The 19,653-nt window shown below is 47.8% G+C and overlaps 1 protein-coding gene across 2 annotated transcripts; it reads right to left on the bottom strand.

The window, feature by feature from the left end:
- Positions 1–3,178: 3,178 nt before the first annotated feature.
- Positions 3,179–19,336, bottom strand: HYKK (hydroxylysine kinase). 2 transcript variants are annotated; one of them, XM_049614420.1, is made up of 5 exons: positions 19,212–19,336; positions 15,097–15,465; positions 13,917–14,056; positions 8,631–8,814; positions 3,179–4,687 (listed from the first exon to the last, which is right to left on the bottom strand). In XM_049614420.1, the coding sequence occupies exons 2-5, from the start codon at positions 15,443–15,445 to the stop codon at positions 4,227–4,229; spliced, it is 1,134 nt and encodes a 377-aa protein (XP_049470377.1). In that variant the 5' UTR covers positions 15,446–15,465; positions 19,212–19,336; the 3' UTR covers positions 3,179–4,226. The 2 variants fall into 2 exon arrangements, with proteins under 2 accessions (XP_049470377.1, XP_049470378.1); XM_049614421.1 differs by lacking the exon at positions 3,179–4,687 and adding an exon at positions 5,268–6,764 and having other exon boundaries at positions 19,212–19,334.
- Between the last annotated feature and the right edge of the window lie 317 nt (positions 19,337–19,653).

Genomic DNA, 19,653 nt, shown 5'->3' with positions numbered 1-19,653 from the left:
TCCCGGTCTTCCTTCCTGAATCTGTCGTCTTACTGCTGGCACAGGTGTTTCTGGACACAGAGCAAGTTCTGATGGGATTCACACCTTTCGGGAGAACTTTACCTTGGTCTCCTCAACCTTCTTCCTCGTCGAAAAGGATCCGCTGGACCACCCTAGTTAAGGCAATACCTACAATCAACATGCATTTGTCTTTACTGACGCTGTCCTGTCCGTGTGTTCGTTACCCGTCTCTCCTCCCTGCCCTTTTCCCCATCCAGCTTCATTTCAGCCCCTCTGTGAACCACTGCTTCACGCTTTAAGTTTCTTTGTGTTACCGGGTTGACCAGACCTGGGTTCACATGTAGTCATGTGCTCTTAGTCTCCTCCAGGAAGAGGCCCAGAGGACAGCGATTTTGTCCTCTTCCTGTTGGGTGAAAAGTTATTACTGGGGGGGGGGGGGGGGGGTTTCTCTTTTTTTTTTTTTTTTTTTAACATTTATTTATTTTTGAGACAGGAAGAGACAGAGCATGAACAGGGGAAGGTCAGAGAGAGGGAGACACAGAATCTGAAACAGGCTCCAGGCTCCGAGCTGTCAGCACAGAGCCCGACGCGGGGCTCGAACTCACGGACCGCGAGATCACGACCTGAGCCGAAGTCGGCCACTAAACCGACTGAGCCACCCAGGCGCCCCAGAAATAACAATTTTTAAAAAAATTTTTAATGTTTTCTTAATTTTGAGAGAGTTAGAGTGTGAGCAGGGGAGGGTCAGAGAGAGGGAGACACAGAATCTGAAACAGGCTCCAGGCTCCAAGCCGTCAGCACAGAGCCCGACGCGGGGCTCGAACTCACGGACCGCGAGATCACGACCTGAGCCGAAGTCGGCCGCTTAACCGACTGAGCCACCCAGGCGCCCCTGGGGGGATCTGCACTTTGAAGAGGAGGCTGCCTGGGAATGAGTTGTATTTTGAGGCCTTTCCTGTCGTTTCTGCTTCCTGGGCACACGAGGACAGGAGCCAAAACGACAAAAGGCCCCACCCAGACCGCTGGTGCTCTGAGGGCATCCTCAGGTGATGTTAGCTACCTCAGAACCACCGAGGATTCCTGCCACCTTAGTTCATTCTGTAGAATTAAGCAAGTGTTAGCTCAGAGTTTTAAGTGAGAGGCAGAATCTCAGGTCAACAGAAGACGGATCGGTTGAGATAAAAAGGCAGAAGAAAGGATGAGCCTGACAAGTTCGGGATGGACCAGTTCAGTCTGGCCAGAATAAATAGGACCAAAAAGGAAGTGAAGGCAGAAAGGCATCTGAGGTCAATTCATAGGAGGCCTTCGATGCCAGAATTTTTTTCGTCAGTAAGAGGGAGGATCAAAGTGACGTTTTAGGATGGTGAGGCCCCACAGTCTCCCAGCCCACGTGTTCCTCTTACGGCGTGGTGTGAATGCTTCCCATTCAGAGGTCCTGTGTCTCCTTGCCTTGCATCTGCGTGGGCCTGTGACTTACACTGGTCGGTCATAAAAGATGATATATTTCTGCCTTGTCCTCTTGGGATGGTCATTCTTAGAATGCAGAGAGGTATTCTGCCACAAGCCGAGACGAGGTCCCAGGATTACCTGCCAGGTATGTGAGTGAAGATTGCTCCAGAAAGTTTTAGTCCCCGTGAATTTCCCTCAACCATCAAATCTCCCTTAGTGCTCAAGTCTTCCCGACTGAGGGCCAAGCATTTGTAGAGCAGAGACAAGCCATCCCAGCGCCCGTCTGAATTTATACCTGCAGAATCCATGAGATAATAAAATGATTGAGATTTAAGCCTACGATTAGGGTAAGTTCTTGGTTAAATTGTCACACGGTAGTATATGTAGCTAGAGTTGTTATCTGCCTCTAGGACGGTGGCTGTAGGTTGGAGAGATTAAGGATAGGAATATCGGAACGTAGGGTTCTCTTGCAGTACAAGAGGGTTTAAGAGCCTGGACAGAAAAAGACACTGGCAAGAGCAGAGTCTCTCTTGTGCATGTGGTACTGATCCCCAAATCTAGGAATGGGTTTTCTCCTCATGGGTTGAAAGGACCAGAGACTGGCACTTGTAGAAATGCACTCATTCCAGCCGTTTATTAAGGGTGTGCTCTGAGGGTGAAATTCAAGATTCAGTTCAGTTTTTCCGGTCCCTAATTTCCTGAATGTCAAGCTTGATTAACAAACAAACAAAAAATGGCAGTGCCAGTCTGATTCAGTCAGTTTGATCTCAGGGTCTTAAGCTCGAGCCTCACTTTGGGAGTACAGATTGCTTTAAAAAATAAATAAAACAAAATCTTTAAGAAAAATACAATGCCTTAAATTGGGAAGTGTGAGTGCTTTCATGTAAGTGATCTCATTTGATCCCAACACAGTCGTGTTCACGCGCATGCGCTTGCATGGGGGGGTAGGAGGAGAGGGTTGGGACCCTGGCCCTCGCTGTCTCTGAGCAAATCCCTCATCTGAAAATGGGGATTAGAGGCGCCTGGATGGCTTAGTCGGTTTAGCACTGACTTTTGCTCAGGTCATGATCTCACAATTCGTGAGTTCGAGCCCCGTGCTGGGCTCTGTTCTGACAGCTCCGAGCCTGGAGCCTGCTTCAGATTCTGTGTCTCCCTCTCTCTCTGCACCTCCCCCGCTTACACTCTGTGTGTGTGTCTCTCTCTCAAATATAAACTTAAAAAAATTTTTTTTAATGGGGATTAATCATAGCACTACTTCTCTCATGGGTTTGTTATGGAGATAAAATGAGATAATGCATGTAAAATAATATGACATAGTAAGAAATACAGATTTAGTCTTCGTCCAGGTTCTGGCACAAAGCTTCTAGAACCCTTGTAATCTCCGGAATGGTAGGGGATAAACCCCTATCAACTACACACTAATAGGGCGACTGCAGAGGCAGGGAAGCAACAGCTATTCATATAGACTGAAAGGGACAGCTATTGAACAGGGGTTTGCATGGCAAGGGTTGTAGACTTGAGTCGTCTTAGAGAACGGATAGTTAGACCCACAAGAATAAGTAAACAGACACTTAATAAATCACACTGAAGGAGACGTGCAGAGAAATCTGTGAAGGAAACAGTGGTATCATTAACATCAAGTATACAGTGAACCACTGTTCACCAACATCACATTTTCTCTTTTTTTTTTTAATGTTTTTTTAATTTTTTAATTTTAATTTTGAGAGTGAGAGCATGAGTCAGGGAGGGGCAGAGAGAAAGAGGGAGACACAGAATCCAAAGCAGGCGCCAGGCGTCAGCACAGAGCCCGACACGGGGCTCGAACCCTCGTGACCTGAGCCAAAGTCGGACGCTCAACTGACTGAGCCCTCCAGGCGCCCCACCAACATCACATTTTCATATGTAAAGAGCCACAAATGAGACAGGTTTGGGGGACATCTTAGAGACTCTCTTAGTATCAGTCGAAAACTGACCGTTGTATTTGTGCCTCGGGAGTCATGGCCCTGCCTGCGTGTCCTCTCACCTCCTTGCAGGTCCGGTATCTTCCAGCATCGATCTCTAGAGTTCCAGCTTCAAGCGTCCTCTCAAATGCAGACTTTTTCTCAGGAACACCATCTGTGTTTCCTCCTAAGGCATCTTAGTCTCTGCCTTATCTCCTCCAACCTTTCTTTTAGCATACATGAATTTTGCAAATATTTTTTGAAACCATGGGGAAAGCACTGTATCGGGTGCAAAAGAAAAAAAAGACGGGAGACAAAAAATTGTTTCACAGTCTCTGCCCTCAAATAGCGCTTGGGCCACATGACTACGCAGCCATCATCTGTGATACCGAGTGATGTGCCGTGGAAAAGACAGTACAGGGTTCTAGAGACACAGAGCAATAGGAGAAGTCTTCGCAGAATTGGTGATATGACAGTGAGGCCTCTGTGCTACACTCGGTAATTTAAAGTGCGTGAACATGTCTACGTTTGTGTTCCTTTCAAAGTGTAAAACAGTCATTGATCTTGGGGCTGGAATACATACACCTTGAGAGATTGACTGAGTCAAAACATCACTCTGTGTTTTATACATGAGGCAAGCGAGACCCACAGAAAGACACGCTTGCTCAGGGGGCACTTTCTTAGATTTAAAAAGTGGTTGTGAGAGTCCTCGGAGGGTTCATGTGCACCGATCGGTTCTATCAATTCATTTTTCGCTGTGCAGGGAAATCCTTCATAGAATTAGATTTGGTCCTTCTGGGTTCTTCACCATCCAAGCTAATGTGAAATTTCGCCTAGTCACATGGCGATCCCAGAGTCGTAGGACCTGGCAGTTTGAAACCAGATTTCTTCTACAGCTTCCTGGCCCATGTCGAACATCTGCTGCAGGTGCTTCCACCCAGTTTTGGCAGTGATCATGAGATATTCTTTGTTCTCCGGGTGTAGCTGGCAAGAGTGTGCAGCTATGACGAGTGACTGACAAAAGCGACCGCACACGAGGAGGAACAAGGCGCCCCTCTCCACAGGTGTCAGTGGGATGACGCTCTCAAATCCGGCAAGGACGTGGCCTCCCACGTGTAGGGGACTCTTGCTCTCAATCATCATGTACATGATGGTGATGGCCACCTCAAACACATAGTAGCCGTAGCTCATGTCACCGAAGTCTAAAATCCCAGACACGTGATACGTGGCACCTTCAGGGGCTGACTTGATGGCCTCCACTAAAATGTTATGGTCATTAAGGTCTCCGTGATTGACACCTGAAAGGAGAAACATTAAGCCACGTGAAAACAGGTATTTAACCCCCAGTTCATTCTTCCCACTTCTCCTTTCTCGGGCATGGCCACTCAAGCAATGCGATGAGCAGTCAGAGGTACAGCTGAATCCTATTTTCCCTGAAATAAAATAATTTCCTCTGAAAAGGAAAAAAGCAGCTAAATTCGGTGGTTGAACTTGCCTTTGCTTCTGATCAGTACAAGGCCAGACGATGGAGGTTATAGTCACTGCGAACACCTGGTTCTGACTGTTAGCGTAAAGGGACAGGCAGAACCACCCCAAACCAGAAATGTTTAAAAACAATACATGTATGTTTGTATTATTATAAGAGGAGTCTAGGAGTGCCTGGATGGCTCAGTCAGTAGAGCATGCAACTCTTGATCTTGGGGTTGTGAGTTGAAGCCCCACATTGGGTGGAGAGATTAAACAATATTGGAGAAGAAGAAGGCGGAGGGAAGCGAGGAGGAGGAGGAGAAGCCGCCACCAAGAGTCCTAGAATGAACTAGATATGTCTATTTTAACTTAGGATTTCCAAAAAAATTTCTTATGACGGGGCACCTGGATGGCTCAGTTGGTTAAGCGTCTGACTCTTGATTTTGGCTCAGGTCACGATCTCACAGTTCATGTTCCTTCCAGGAATGCGCTGAGTTGCACTTCCCTGTTCCTCAAGATGTCGGTGTATGGCCATGTGACTTTTTGGTCATTGACATATGAACAGAAGTGATGTCACTTTAGGGCAGAGATTTAAGGGCCAGTGTACAGTGCCCTACATTCTTGCTCCCCATACTATAGCAATAGTCCAATTGGTGACAATCCCATCCATCTAAATCCCAAAGTGAGAATAGTAGAACAGAACTGTAGCCAACCCATGATAGGCATGCAGCCTGAGTTAGAACTAAACCTTTGTTTTTGTAGTCCACATGATTTGGGGGCTATTTGTTACTGCAGCATAGCCTTGCATAGCTGATACACAGTGTGGTATGGGAGGAGACCCAGGCAAATAGAACAGGGGAATAAAATGGAGCCCCAAAACATTTAGTTTATAGCAGAGGTGTACTGCAAAACAAAGAGAGGAAAGATGGCTTTTTTTTGAGAGAGAGAGAGAAAGGGGGCGAGTGAGGGGCAGAGAGAGAGAGAGAGAGAGAAGCGGGACTCACCTGAGGCAGGGCTCGTGTTTACCCAAAACGGGGCTCATGATCACCCCATGCAGGGCTCAAGCTCATGAACCATGACATCATGACCCGAGCAGAAGTCAGATACTTAACCAATTGAGCCACCCAGGTGCCCCAGAAAGATGGATTTTTTAAAAAAAAAAAACGTTTATTTATTTTTGAGACAGAGCATGAACAGGGGAGGGGCAGAGAGAGAGAGAGAGACACAATCTGAAACAGGCTCCAGGCTCTGAGCTGTCAGCACAGAGCCCGACACGGGGCTCGAACTCATGGACCGTGAGATCATGACCTGAGCCGAAGTCAGACACTTAACCGACCAAGCCACCCAGGCGCCCCAAAGATGGCTTTTTAATAAATGTTGGTGGAAAAAAATATCAGCCATGGGAAAAATTCACACCATATGTAAATTCCTGATGATTTATAGACCTATTATGAAATGCAAAAGCTATGACATTTTAGTAAGATCATATAGGAGAATATCTTCATGACCACAGGGTAGAGAAAAATTTCTACACAAGACACACAACACTAACCATAGAGTAAAAGATTGATGTATTTGAAACCAATAAATTAAGGATTGTTCATCAAAATATATCATAAAGAAAGTGAAAAGGCAACAGAATGGGACAAAATATTTGTAACACATATAACCACTGAAGGATTTGTATCCAGAAATCAATGAGAAAAAAATCCCAGTAGAAAAACTGGCAAAAGACTTGCATAGACACTTCACAAAAGGGTTTACCCAAACGGCCAATAAATAGGGAAATGTATAGTAAAACCCCAACAGGAAATCATCACAGGGGTGCCTGGGTGGCTTAGTTCGTAGAGCCTGCGACTCTTGATCTTGGGTCGTGAGTTCAAGCCCCACATTGGGCATGGAACCTACCTAAAAAAAAAAAAAAAATCATTACATTCATATCAGATGGGCGAAAAGTAAAACATCTGATGATACCAAGGGTGTAGAGCCATGAAAACTTTCATCCTCTGCCGGCAGTAGCATAAAGTCGACATACAACCACTTTGGAAAACAGTTTGACATTATCTCGTAAAGCTGCATATAGACATGTCCTATGACCCAGCAGTCCTACCCCAGGACCCATGACGTCACACACTCAGTAATCCAGATGAGAAATGAGGGTAGCCTGGAACAAGTGGTAGTAGTTAAGGTGGGGTAAAGTAGGTAAAAATGGGGCACATTTGAAGTTAGAGCTGGTAGAATTTGATCGGATGTGAGGCGTGAGAGAAAGAACAAAGTCAAGGCTGCCAAGTCCTAGGGTTGTGGTCAGACCAGCTAGTGAGTGGTGGGTACATTTAAATGAGACAAATATGAGTTGTGGGGACAGATTTGAGGGCAAATCAACTCTGTTTTCTTGCTACCACCTTGCATTGCATGTTTGATTTTTTTTTAAGTAGGCTGCACGCCCAGCATGGAGCCCATCATGGGGCTTGAACTCATGACCCTGAGATCAAGACCTGTGCTGAGATCAAGAGTCAGATGTTTAACTGACTGAGACACACAGGCGCCCCACCCCCTTGCATTATGTTTACATAAAGTAAACGCTATGGATTGAAATGTGACTGCCCCGCCGCTCCAACAATTCACATGTTGAAGCCCTACCCCCCAGTGTGGTGGTTATTGGAGATGGGGTCTTCAGGAGGTTGACAGGGGTGAGATGAGGTCATGAGGGTGGGGCCCTCATGATGGGATTTATGCCCTGATAAGAAGAGACACCACAGAGCATGCTTGACACAGAGAAAAGGTGGCTGTGAGCCAGGAAAGAAACTGCCCATGACGGCACCTCAGATTTCCAGCCTCCAGGACGGTGAGAAAAAAATTTCTGTTGTCTACGCCCCCTGGTACTTTGTTAACGCACCCCAAGCAGAGGCCACAAGGGACACGTACTGCCTAGGTTAGGCTTGCTAGAAATGCCCCTTACTTTCTTGTCCTTTGACTAAGGCTTCACGCTCAGTCAAGAGGCTGGTTACACCCTAGAGAAACTGTTCTCCGTGTCTATGAGGAGATATGGACTAGCGTGCTCACCAGAGCCCCGTGATGTAGCAGAAAAAAAAAAAGGGGAACCCACACAAAATTCTATTAACGAAAGAACAAACCAGGCTAAAAAAATTACAGTATGTTCGGGGAGCCTGGTGGCTCAGTTGGTTCGGCGTCTCGATTTTGGTTCAGGCCGTGATCTCACGGTTCAGGAGATGGAGCCCCGCGTCGGGCTCTGAGCTGACAGTGTCGAGCCTCTCTCCTCTCGCTCGGCCCCTCCCCTGCTCACACTCACCCTCCCTCAAAAATAACTAAGTAAAAATTACAGTACATTGAAATAAATGGTGGTACGTACATACTCTGGAATACTATTCGGCAGTTAACAACGGTGAACTAAATGAACTGGAACTACAGGTGTCAAGTGGATCAATCCAGAGACAACACTGAATAAGAAACGCAGGTTGCAGGGGCGCCTGGGTGGCTCGTCGGTTGAGCGTCAGACTTCGGCTCAGGTCCTGATCTCGCAGTTCGTGGGTTCGAGCCCCGCGTCGGGCTCTGTGCTGACAGCTCGGAGCCTAAAGCCTGCTTCCGATTCTGTGTCTCCCTCTCTCTCTGCCCCTCCCCTGCTCATGCTGTCTCCCTCTCTCTCAAAAATGAATAAACATTAAAAAAATAGTTAAACAAGATAAACTTTAAAGGTAAATAATATAAATAGCAAAAAAAAAAAAAAAATACTTATTCGATCAGAGGAATACTCACATTCTCGAAAATCACCTAACTTGGTCAGGACCTCGCCCTTGAACAGCTGAATGACCTGTGTGACGATCTCTCGGTTTCGGCTCTGGCCCAAGGCATACAGGTACTTCTCCAGAAGAGGAACGTTTTTCAGATTCCAAATGAAGTTTTCTCGACGAAGGCAACTTAACTTTGGGTGATGGAATTTCTAAATCAAAGGCAAGAAACTCTTTAGAGTCTGGACAGTCGGAGCGACCGCTACCTCGAGCTCCACAACCCACCTCCCCCCCCCCAGTGCTGGTCCCAGGAGCACACGGGAGGGGCGCCACACTCACCAACTCGCCCCATTTAATCCCCCCACAAAACAATGACTGCATATTTGCACAGGACCTTGTAGCTCTGAGGGCACGTGCCCATCTCGCTTCGCGCCCATGATGGTGTGTCAGGGATTAGCCACAGCCTACGGCAGGGCCAGAGGTGGATACAGAGAACCCTATTCTCCCCACATGACCTGCCGGCCCCTCATCACCTCTCTGACTTCACCTTCTGCTGCTCTTGCTGACTGTCCTCCAACCACCCTGGCCTCCCTGCGGTTGGAGAACACGCCAAGCACGGCTCCACCTCGCGGCCTCTGCGTGTGCTGTTCCCTCCTCGTGGGATACTCTTGCCCAGACCTCCGTTGGTCCAGGGTCTTCATTGCTACCAGCTCCTTACTCAAAAACCACCTTCTGTGGAAGGCACCCTGACCACTCCATCTAAAATGTCAGCCCTCTCTCCGATGCTTCAGATCCCTCTTCTCTGCTTGTTTTTTCTTCTTAAGGTGTGGCACGTATTGCTAACATCCACCATACTCCACCCTCGCGCCTGCCCGTCCTCCCTAGAGCGTAAGCTCCACAGAGAGGAGTTTTGTGCTTGGTCCCCACGCCTGGAACGGTGCCTGGTGCACAAAAGACACTGCTCAAGCAGTATTTGCCGAATAAATGAGCATTCTTACAATAGAAAATTCTAGAACTGCCAGGGCCTTTAGATTTTGACCACTCTATCTGAGGTTTGAAATGGCTTTGACCATCGTTGCACAAAAGGGGAAACTGAGGTTTGGAGCAGGATAATGAGTTACTAGTGGGGGGCTGAGGGAGGGCTGACCTGTCCCAGAGTGGGGGGGTCACCGGTGGAATAGTGTTTCTCCTGTGAGAAATACACTTTACATGACAACCCAGGATACTGCCAACACATAGAGAGGGGAAAAAAAGTCCATAAACAATACATAGACTACTATGTGTGAGATATTCTGGTGTTTCTCCATTCTATTCTATTTCTTTAAAAATGTCCCTCTAAATTCATTCTAACGTCCACTCTCGAGCCCTGGGGTTCCAAATCCTTCCCCTGATGTCCCCGCTTTCGCCACCACGTCCTTGAAGTAGCCTCGGTTTCAATACCTCGCACAGGAGGTACTTTTTACCCTTGAACGGTTCTGCCCTCTTCCTTCTGCTGAGCTAAACTGTCTCAGCAATAGCATCCCTGCCGTGGGCTGTCACTGGGACATCCGTGCCAACAGTGTCCCTGCCGTGGGGTCTCGCTGGGCCGTCTGGGGCCGTCTGGAACACGGTCAGTGCTTCTCCCACATGACTGTCTTCCATGTACTCCTGGACAGGGCTCCTCCCCCTCAGAGCCTTCTCTTCTGCAGAGTCAACCTTTCTGGTTCCTTCCGTGAGTCCTCACATGACAGGGTTTTGAATTCCTGACCACTGGTGTGTTAAGTGCCACTGCAGATCACAAAAATACTCTGCATAGTAAGCACTAAAACACTGTTAGAAGCTGTGCCTTCTGGGGGGCAGAACTGGAACTAAGAATGGAGATGATAGGGAAGAGAAAAAAATGTTCATTTTATGCCTTTCAGTACTGTGTGAAATTTCAACCATGCATATTTCTTACTTTCATTTTTTTAAGTTTATTTATTTTGAGAGAGAGAGAGAGAGAGAGAGAGAGAGAGAAAGTGCAAGCATGGGAAGGGCAGAGAGAAAGAGGAGAGAGAGAGAATCCCAAGCAGGCTCTGTGCTGTCAGCTTAGAACCTGACGTGGGGCTCGAATCCACGAGCCATGAGATCATGACCTGAGCCGAAACCAAGAGTTGGACGCCCAACTGACTGAGCCCCCCCAGGCACCCCTCTAACTTTCATTTTTAAAGAAAGTAAAATATAACACTCTTGCCGGGCTTCCAATGGAGCAACGGTCCACTCGGGAAGGCTCTGAGTCGGCTCCCAAACGGCGGCACTGTTAGCCATGCAGCCCACAGGAGGCCCTCTCGGCTCCGGCAGGAGAAGTGGGAGACCACCCGGAATCCAGGCCAGGAGTCAGTCACACACGGCTGGGTTTCAACAGGTTCTGCCACTTAACATCTCGGATCTGTTTCCTTGACGGTGAAATCAGAGTATCAACACCAGCCTCCCAATCGTCTCCGATAAACTAAGACGCGAAACAAATCAAGACCTCACACGTAGCGGGTGCTCAGCAAAGGTTTGTTGAACATGAATGTTGCAGCCAACGCGCCCGACTTCTCTGGGCTTTCTCTCCTGGCTCCTCGGTGCGCCACGCCGAGCTCCTGAGGGTTTCATCACTACTGCATTAAATGTAAACATCCCGACTGAAGGGCACAGATGGTTAGACTGGATAAAATAGCAAGACCCATGTACACACTGCTTGCAAGAAGGACTTGTAATATAGAGGCTGTGGGCATAAAGCAGCCAAGAATTTTTTCCACTCAGTCTCGGGAGATTGTAAATATCAAGTCTCTGGGACAGAGGGCATAAAAATCCCCTAAGTCTTATTGTTGGGGTGTTCCCAGCCCCGTCCCATCTCTTAGCTCCTGCTAAGTCTCCACCTTACTCTTCTCGCTAAAGCACCAGCCGGATGGAAAGAAACTGTGGGCAGAAGCAAGGAGTGACTCGGGCAGGCTGACCACAGTAGCCACAAGAGGGGCACAAGGTGAGCTCAGTGGAGGCTGCTCTGCTTCGTCTACGGCAAGAAGCCTTTGCCGGCACAGATCTCAGCACCCACCAGCCCCCATCTCTGATAGTTCTCCTAGTTCTCCCCCTCTTCATCCCTCCTGTCCTCTGCTCCGGGCTACAAAGGCCACCTCGTGACTGATGTCAGGGGAGAATGCTGCCTACTTGTGCGCGGGGCTGTGACCCAGCAGACACAGGTGCGAACCCACGTCTCGCTCAGCCCCTCCCTCTCCCACAGGCTTCACATTAAATCAATCACCAACTTGGCTCTGTCTCCAAAATATATCTTGAACCTTTCCTTCAAGCTTGAGAACTTCAAGCTCTCAATCCGCGTTTATCTGATTATTCATTAGCTTCCTAGATGCATTCCCTGCCTCCATTCTGGCTTTCTGCCAATCCATCCACCACACTGATCCACAGAGTGCTATAAACTAGAAATCTTTGCCTGTTTAAAAACCCTCCAAAGTCCCTAAACTCCTCAGTATCGTATATGCTGATGTATCTTATAATCTGACCACGGGATGTTTCCAACTTTATCTTCTGTCTCCCTCAGGCTTAACCCCTGTATTCCAAGCATAACGAATTACCAGAAGTTCTGGAACATGATCATTGTACCGGCATGGCTGTTCGCATGCTCTTTCCTCTAGCTAGAAAGCCCTCCTTCCTTCTTCTCTGACTGATGGGTTCCTAACTTTAAAGAACCAGCTCATAAATTGCTTCTTTTTTTTTTTAATCCAGTCCTCCTTGAATACCTGCTATGTGTTTCACACTGTTAGACAGCAAGGGAAAAAGATGACTAAGGCATAAACCAGAGGCACCTTGGTGGTTCAGTCGGTTGAGTGTCCGACTTCGGCTCAGGTCATGATCCCATGGTTCTGGGTTCGAGCCCCACGTCGGGCTCTGGGCTGACAGCTCGGAGCCTGGAGCCTGCTTCAGATTCTGTGTCTCCCCGTCTCTCTGCCCACCCCCTCAAAAATAAATAAACATTAAAAAAAATTTAAAAAAAACAATTAAAGCATAAACCATCTCTTAAGAAGCTCACTGCTTCTGGGACGTCTGCGTGGCTCAGTCGGTTGAGTGTCTGACTGATTTCAGCTCAGGTCATGATCCCAGCGTCATAGGATAGAGCCCTGCGTTGGGCTGCGTACTAAGCATGGACCCTGCTTGGGATTCTCTCTCTCTTCTTCTCTCTCTCTCTCTCTCTCTCTGCCCCACCCCCTGCTCACGTGTGCTCTCTCTCTCTAACAATAATAATAAAAAGAGAAGCTCACTGCTTCCCATGAACCATATGTAACAGGAAGTGCAAATATGCAATAATTACGATACCATATGTGGTAGACTGTTGTTCTGATGTCCCCTATGAATCATGCTTCCTTTATTCACACCCTATGTAGCTTCTCCCAGTTGACTTTGGGATTAGACATGTCACTTGCTTTGGCCAATGGGGCACTAGCTAGCATGATTCAAACTGTCTCAATAACTCAATAACAGGCTCAATAACTGTCTGTGAACTGGGATTTGTTCCCTCGGAGCACTCTCTCGGAAACCAGCAGCCATGTTGTAAAGACGCTCAGCCATCCTGAAGGATGAGACACCATGTGACAAGCAGAGGCCCCATGGAGGACTGAGCTCCCAGCTGGGTACAGCTGCATGAGTGACCCCAATCAATACCACGCAGAGCAGGAGATCCACTCAGTCAACCCATGGAAACATGACAAATAAGTCATTATTGTTTCAAGCCAGTAAGTTTGGGGATGACTTGTTACACAGCACTAGCTGACTGGAACATAGCCCAATAAGTACAGTGATAGAAGGATGTCCAAGTTCAGAAGTAGCAAGAGAAGGAAGTGGTCAATTATGCACAGCACGGGAAGAGAAAAGGTCAGGGGAGATTTCACAGACCTGGGCAGAAAGGAGCCTTACTGTCATAAAATTTATGCATCTAAGACCCTATTTCCTTCATCACAAACCTTAGGAGGCACCACACATAAAAAGGGAGTCTGACACTGGGTCTATCTTTTAAGTAAAATAAATCAAAACTAGGGGCACCTGGGTGGCTCAGTTGGTTAAGCATCCGACTTTGGCTCAGGTCATGATCTCACAGTTCATGAGTTTGAGCCCTGTGTCAGGCCCTGTGCTGACAGCTCAGAGCCTGGAGCCTGCTTCAGATTCTGTGTCTCCCTCTCTCTCTCTCTGCCCCTCCCTCACTTGTGCTCTCTCTCTATCTTAAAAAAAAAAAAAAAAAAAAAAAAAAAAATCAAAACTAAACAAAAAATTCTTATAAATAAGATAAAACCCCAAATCTTACCTCCAGTGTCTTATCCAATTTGCCAGCTAGCCTTCCAATTTCATACAGTAGCTGGGGGCTGATGGGAATCTCAGCTATAGGTCTTCCTGGGAGGTAAGTCAGCAGCCTCACCAAGTAGCTTGCGATTTCGGAGCCACTATCTAGAGGGATGGAAGGTTATATCCTGTCAACTATTCTCCAGAAAATGGACTTTCTGGCTTTGTAATTATTATCATAGAGAATAACAGAAATCACAGAGGAAGAGAAATGCATGAGCTAACCTAAAACCAGCCAGCAGGATTTTATGAAGCAGGACTGAGCAGATCGGTGCAAACAGAACAAACAAACCTCACAGCCCCGGAACCAGGCACTTACACACCAGCAGTGCTCCAGCCCCAGCTTTGCCGGCCTTGGCACTAAACATAAATTGCCTGGTCTGGCAAATGGACCTAAAACATGTTTTCATAAGTTTATAATTGAGGAAAGTGTGATATAGAGAAATGACAGTTTCAGAGGCTTCTTCAGGGGCAAACGGGGGGGAAAGCCTGTGTGCCGGGGCCTGGATGGGGCCTCACTTGTTTGGAGCCATGCAGATTATGACAGAATGGGTGATCGTATAAGAGGGAAATAATGGTCAAGATTTAACCTTTAACAAATTCCAGGGCTGAGCTGATTTCAGGCTGCTGCTTAGAGAACTCTACAGGTTCAGCTTAGAATTTTGGCAAAATTAGAGGGAAATGGGCCAGAGTCTCACAGACGAGGACTCCAGTCGTAGGAATATCAAGCAGTGGGTCCCAGGTTACATACACAGAAATGACAGAGCTGGGATCTAAAATCCCTGATTTCTAGTCCTGTGTTCTTTCTTCCACACCACAGCACCAAGATACACAGCTGGTCTGATGAATAAAAATCTTTCATTATTTTTCTGTTAAAAACAATTTCCCCTAACTCCACGTGTCCTTAGTGCCTCATCCATCAAGTCCTTCGTAAGGGGAGGAGTTACACCAGATCCCAGCCCTAACCACTCCGGAATCAGAGCCCCTGATCTGCACTTGGGTGATGCTGTGGCCTCCCCCAGCCACTGAACAAATAACCACATCCACACTGGGAGCTATAAACCTGTTCTTGATATTCCCACCTGTAGCCAAAATGCAGTAATGTACGTGCACAGGCGATGACGAGTGACGTGGTAATTTTTTACCTATGGACACAAGAGAGGTTAGGTTGTCTCCTTTAGTGCGACACACAGAGGCTGTTGGGAACCCAGCGGCTCTCAGAAACATGATGATGTGACTCTGAACTTCAATCAGCTCTGGAGTTTTGCTCGACTCAGTGTTGCTTATTTTGAGGACATACTCAGTCGGGCCATCTGTAGTGTCTTTGGTTCTTGAAACGCATACGTGGAAGTTTTGGTCATCGTAGCTAGGAAGTGGCTGGATCTTGGAAACTTTTAACCCAAATACCGATTCCACTAATGCAGAGGCTTGGGTTTCACTGAAAGCGGGCTTGGTGAGAGCCTGTGACTGAAGATCATCTCCACGTGACATCATGTCTAGAGAAAACAAAAAAACTAGAAAGAGACATATAATGAATATATTTAATGAAGTGATGTTTCTTAAGACAGACCAATAATGTTGCTCAATATTGATTCTATAGTTCTTATTATTTAAAAAATTTTTATTTTGATGTTTATTTATTTTTGAGAGAGAGAGAAACAGAGTGTGAGCAGGGGAGGGGCAGAGAGACAGGGAGACACAGAATCCGAAGCAGGCTCCAGGCTCCGAGCTGTCAGCACAGAGCCCGACGCGGGGCTTGAACCCACAAACCGTGAGATCATGACCTGAGCCAAAGTCGGACGCTTAACCGACTGAGTCACCCAGGTGCTCCAATATAGTTCTTATTATTAATTTTCACTCATAAAGTTAAAAATCACATCAGCAAATGAGATAAAGAAGTGGGCGTTTTGGCAGGTGAATAAATTTCCTTGCACCACAAATTACTTTTAAACTCACCTTGCAAACAGAAGGTATGTTTCCAGGGACAGAATACAGATGAGGAAAGCGCCTGGTATCACCTCATCCAATTCCTGCTCTGCTCCCCCACTTTATTTATGGGGAGATTTGGGTCCTGGGAGGTGAGAGGCCTCACCCAAAGTGACATACGATGTAACAGTAAGGACTCGGCTCTTGACACTCCTAAGCCAGGGTTTTGTCCCTTTGACTATGTTGCCATCAGTTTGGGGCTAAAATATAAACTGAAACACGGCGGTCTTACTCTCCTAGCCCCACTTTGAATTCTAAGGCTCACCCTCCAGCTTACCACGCATGCTCCCGGTACGCAAGTGTGGGCTGGCGCGCAGAGCATCATGGGAGGCACAGGTGGCGATGTGAAAGCGCGCCTAGCGGGCTCTGTAACCCCAGAAAAGTTAAGTCTGGCTTACAAATATCTGAACAATAAAAAACTTAAGAGCTATTCAAAACAGCAGGTTATAAGGCAGTAAGTAATAAACGGAGGGTGCCAAAGAAACCCTGGGTTAAGTACAAACCTGACGTGTCTGAATTAACACTGAATGACTCCATTTACCTTAACTCGTAAAGAATACATTTTCTACGGCTAAGAGGAATAAGGGCTTGAAATAAAAATGTTACGTGGGGCACCCGGCTGGCTCTGTCAGTGGCGCGTGTGACTCTTGATCTCGGGGTTATAGGTTTGAGCCCCACGTTGAGGGGGGAGGTGAGTAGAGATCACTTAAAAATAAAATCTAGGGGCGCCTGGGTGGCTCGGTCGGTTAAGCGTCCGACTTCGGCTCAGGTCATGATCTCGCGGTCCGTGAGTTCAAGCCCCGCGTCGGGCTCTCTGCTGACAGCTCAGAGCCTGGAGCCTGTTTCGGATTCTGTGTCTCCCTCTCTCTGACCCTCCCCCATTCATGCTCGCTCTCTCTCTGTCTCAAAAATAAATAAACATTAAAAAAAAAATTAAAAAAAAAATAAAATAAAATAAAAAATAAATAAAATCTAGAGTGGGGGCGCCTGGGTGGCTCAGTCTGTTAAGCGTCAGACTTCGGCTCAGGTCACGATCTCACGGTCTGTTGGGTTCCAGCCCCGCTTCGGGCTCTATGCTGAAAGTTCAGACCCAGGTGCCTGCTTTGGATTCTGTGTTTCCCTCTCTCTCTCTGCCCCTCCTCTGCTTGCACTCTGTCTCTCTCAAAAATAAATAAACATTAAAAATTTTTTTTTACTTAAAAAATAAAATAAAATCTAGGGGCACCTGGGTGGCTGTCGGTTGACTGTCCAATCCTGATTCTGGCTCAGGTCATGATCTTACGTTTCATGAGTTTGAGCCCCACATCAAGCACTGTGCTGACAGTTTGGACCTGGTTGGGATTCTCCCTCCTTCCCTCTCTCTCTGCCCCTCCCCAACTCTCAATGTCTCTGTCTCTCTCAAAATAAATAAATAAAACTTAAAAAAAAAAAAAATCCTGGGATCCCTAGGTGGCTCAGTCGGTTAAGTAGCCAGCTTTGGCTCAGGTCGTGATATAGTTTGTGGGTTCGAGCCCCACATCGTGCTCTGTGCGACTGCTCAGAGCCTGGAGCCTGCTTCAGATTCTGTGTCTCCCTCTCTCTCTGCCCTTCTCCCGTTCATGCTCTCTCTCTCTCTCTCTCTCTCTCTCTCTCTCAAAAATCAATAAACATTTTTTAAAAATTAAAAAAAAAAGAAATCCTTTAAATTCTAAAAAAAAAAATTATGGGCAGTTACGTAAAATGAAGTTACAACTGAGTCTCTAAAAATGGTGTATGAAATTAATATATGATAGAGATTTGGAGGAGAGAGAACTGATACAGCCTGAGGAAGACATTCTTGACAATAGGGATCTGAACTGAGCTACTGAGTATGACTTGGGCAGACAGGATGGGGGAGAGTGTTTTCTTCTCCTTGCCGACACGGCCCTCTGCTCACACGCCCGGCACCCCCAAAGCATCTAGTGACACAGATACAGCGATGTGGGGCTTCTGAACACACTTCAAGGGCCAAGTAGTTAGGGTCCTTGTAACCTCACTCCCCTCTTTTTATAAAATAGTTTTATTTCAATCCTCCCTTCGTACTAAGTTGTAAATAATTAATAACATATTGGGGTAGGTTGCATTTTAGGGCACGATTCCGACTTGTTCAAGGGATGTAGTGTCATATAAAAAGAATCTCATGAACAGTTAGCTCTTATTGATAGAAATAAGAAGCTGTTGCTTCTGGCAGGGAGGTGGCAGGAGAAAACTTTCTGGAGGAAAATGTCTATATTTTTACTGTGCTTTGGTTACATGGGTGTATACATTTGTCAAAACTTAGTTTAAAACTTAAGTGAGCGTAAGATCTGTGAATCTCACCAAATGTAAATTTACATGAAAAAAAAAAAAAAAAAAAAAAAGCCTGTGTGAGAAACTGGCTAGGAAGAGGGTTGAAGGGGCGTCTTAGAGCTTTCTCAGAGTCCCCAAATCACCATACGCCTGTTAGTGTGCAATCACTTCAGATCTATGAAACCCAAAGCCCAGCCCACCGCAGTGAGGACAGCGAGGTAAAATTCAGGGAGGCACACACAGGATGTGACCCCTTCCTGCCTCAGCCCAACACTGTTGCCTGATGACTCCAGCGATAACAGGAATATTCGTCTAACATGCCATTCCCCTCCGCGTCCCCGCCTTCCTCGACCCTCTTTCCCGCACTGATTTCTCCCACCTCCAAGCCTGACCCAGCTGCTCAGTTTCCACCACCTGTTATAGTTCCTACGGTCTTGCTAATCACTTCTCATGTTTACTTTCTGACCAGAATATTTGCTTTCAGATTTTGTTCACTAAAGATGTTGTAAAAACTCCTGAATGGGGTTTCGAAACTTAATCTTTGCACCTGAAACCTCTGGGAACCAATATATCCTACCACACTGCATTTGAGCTTTAAAACTACATGAGATTTTGAAATTCCGGACGAAACAGGGGAGTTATTCTGCATTTTCCCTCCTCTCCAGACGTTACCCCAGCGCGCCCTGCACACACCCCCTCCGATTCCTTCTGCGCTGTCCTCGCGCCAGGCCCCGTGCAGGTCTGCACCCCAGCTCCCAGCCCAGCCCCACAGCGCGCCGCCGGGGATTCCGGTGGTCTTCCCGCTGCGGCAGGGGACTGGTGGGGGGGCGCCGAGGACGCGGAGGGGACGAGGAGGAAGGGGCTGCAGCCGCGGACCCCGCCCCTCCGCCAGGGCGCCCCCGGAGCCCCCAGTGCACCCCCAGGCCGGTGGCTCGGCCCAGACCCCTGCCCTCCCCGGTCGGCTCACCCGCAGCGACCCCGGGTCCCGAGAGGACACAGCTGACCCGCACCCAGCAGTCCGGAGTCGGCCCCGGCCGGCGCGAGCCTGCAAACCCCAACTTCTGATTGGCGCCTCGCCATCCCCCTCCGCCAGTCAGTACACAGTGCTGGGGGGCGGGTCCGCCACGCCCCGGCCCGCGAGATCCGGCTTCTGATTGGCCCCTCGCGATCCCCCTCCGCCAGTCAGCGCAGAGTGCTGGGGGGCGAGGCTCGGCCGCCGTCCGCACCGCCCCGGCCCGCGAGATTCGGCTTCTGGATTGGCTCTCCGCAGCTCTGTCCCGCCTTCCCTCGGTGGTGACCCCACTCAGAATCCGTCTACCTCTCACAGAACGGCACCTCTTGTTTCTGATTGGCTTTTGTGGATTCCGCCCCGCCCCCTTTCTGCCCCGGAAGAGCACCTCGCGGTTGGG

Source organism: Panthera uncia (genome assembly GCF_023721935.1).
Source record: "Panthera uncia isolate 11264 chromosome B3 unlocalized genomic scaffold, Puncia_PCG_1.0 HiC_scaffold_2, whole genome shotgun sequence".
NCBI classification, from domain to species: Eukaryota; Metazoa; Chordata; class Mammalia; order Carnivora; family Felidae; genus Panthera; species Panthera uncia.
Note: the sequence above shows the minus strand (reverse complement) of the source record. Positions and strands in the feature narration are given on the sequence as shown.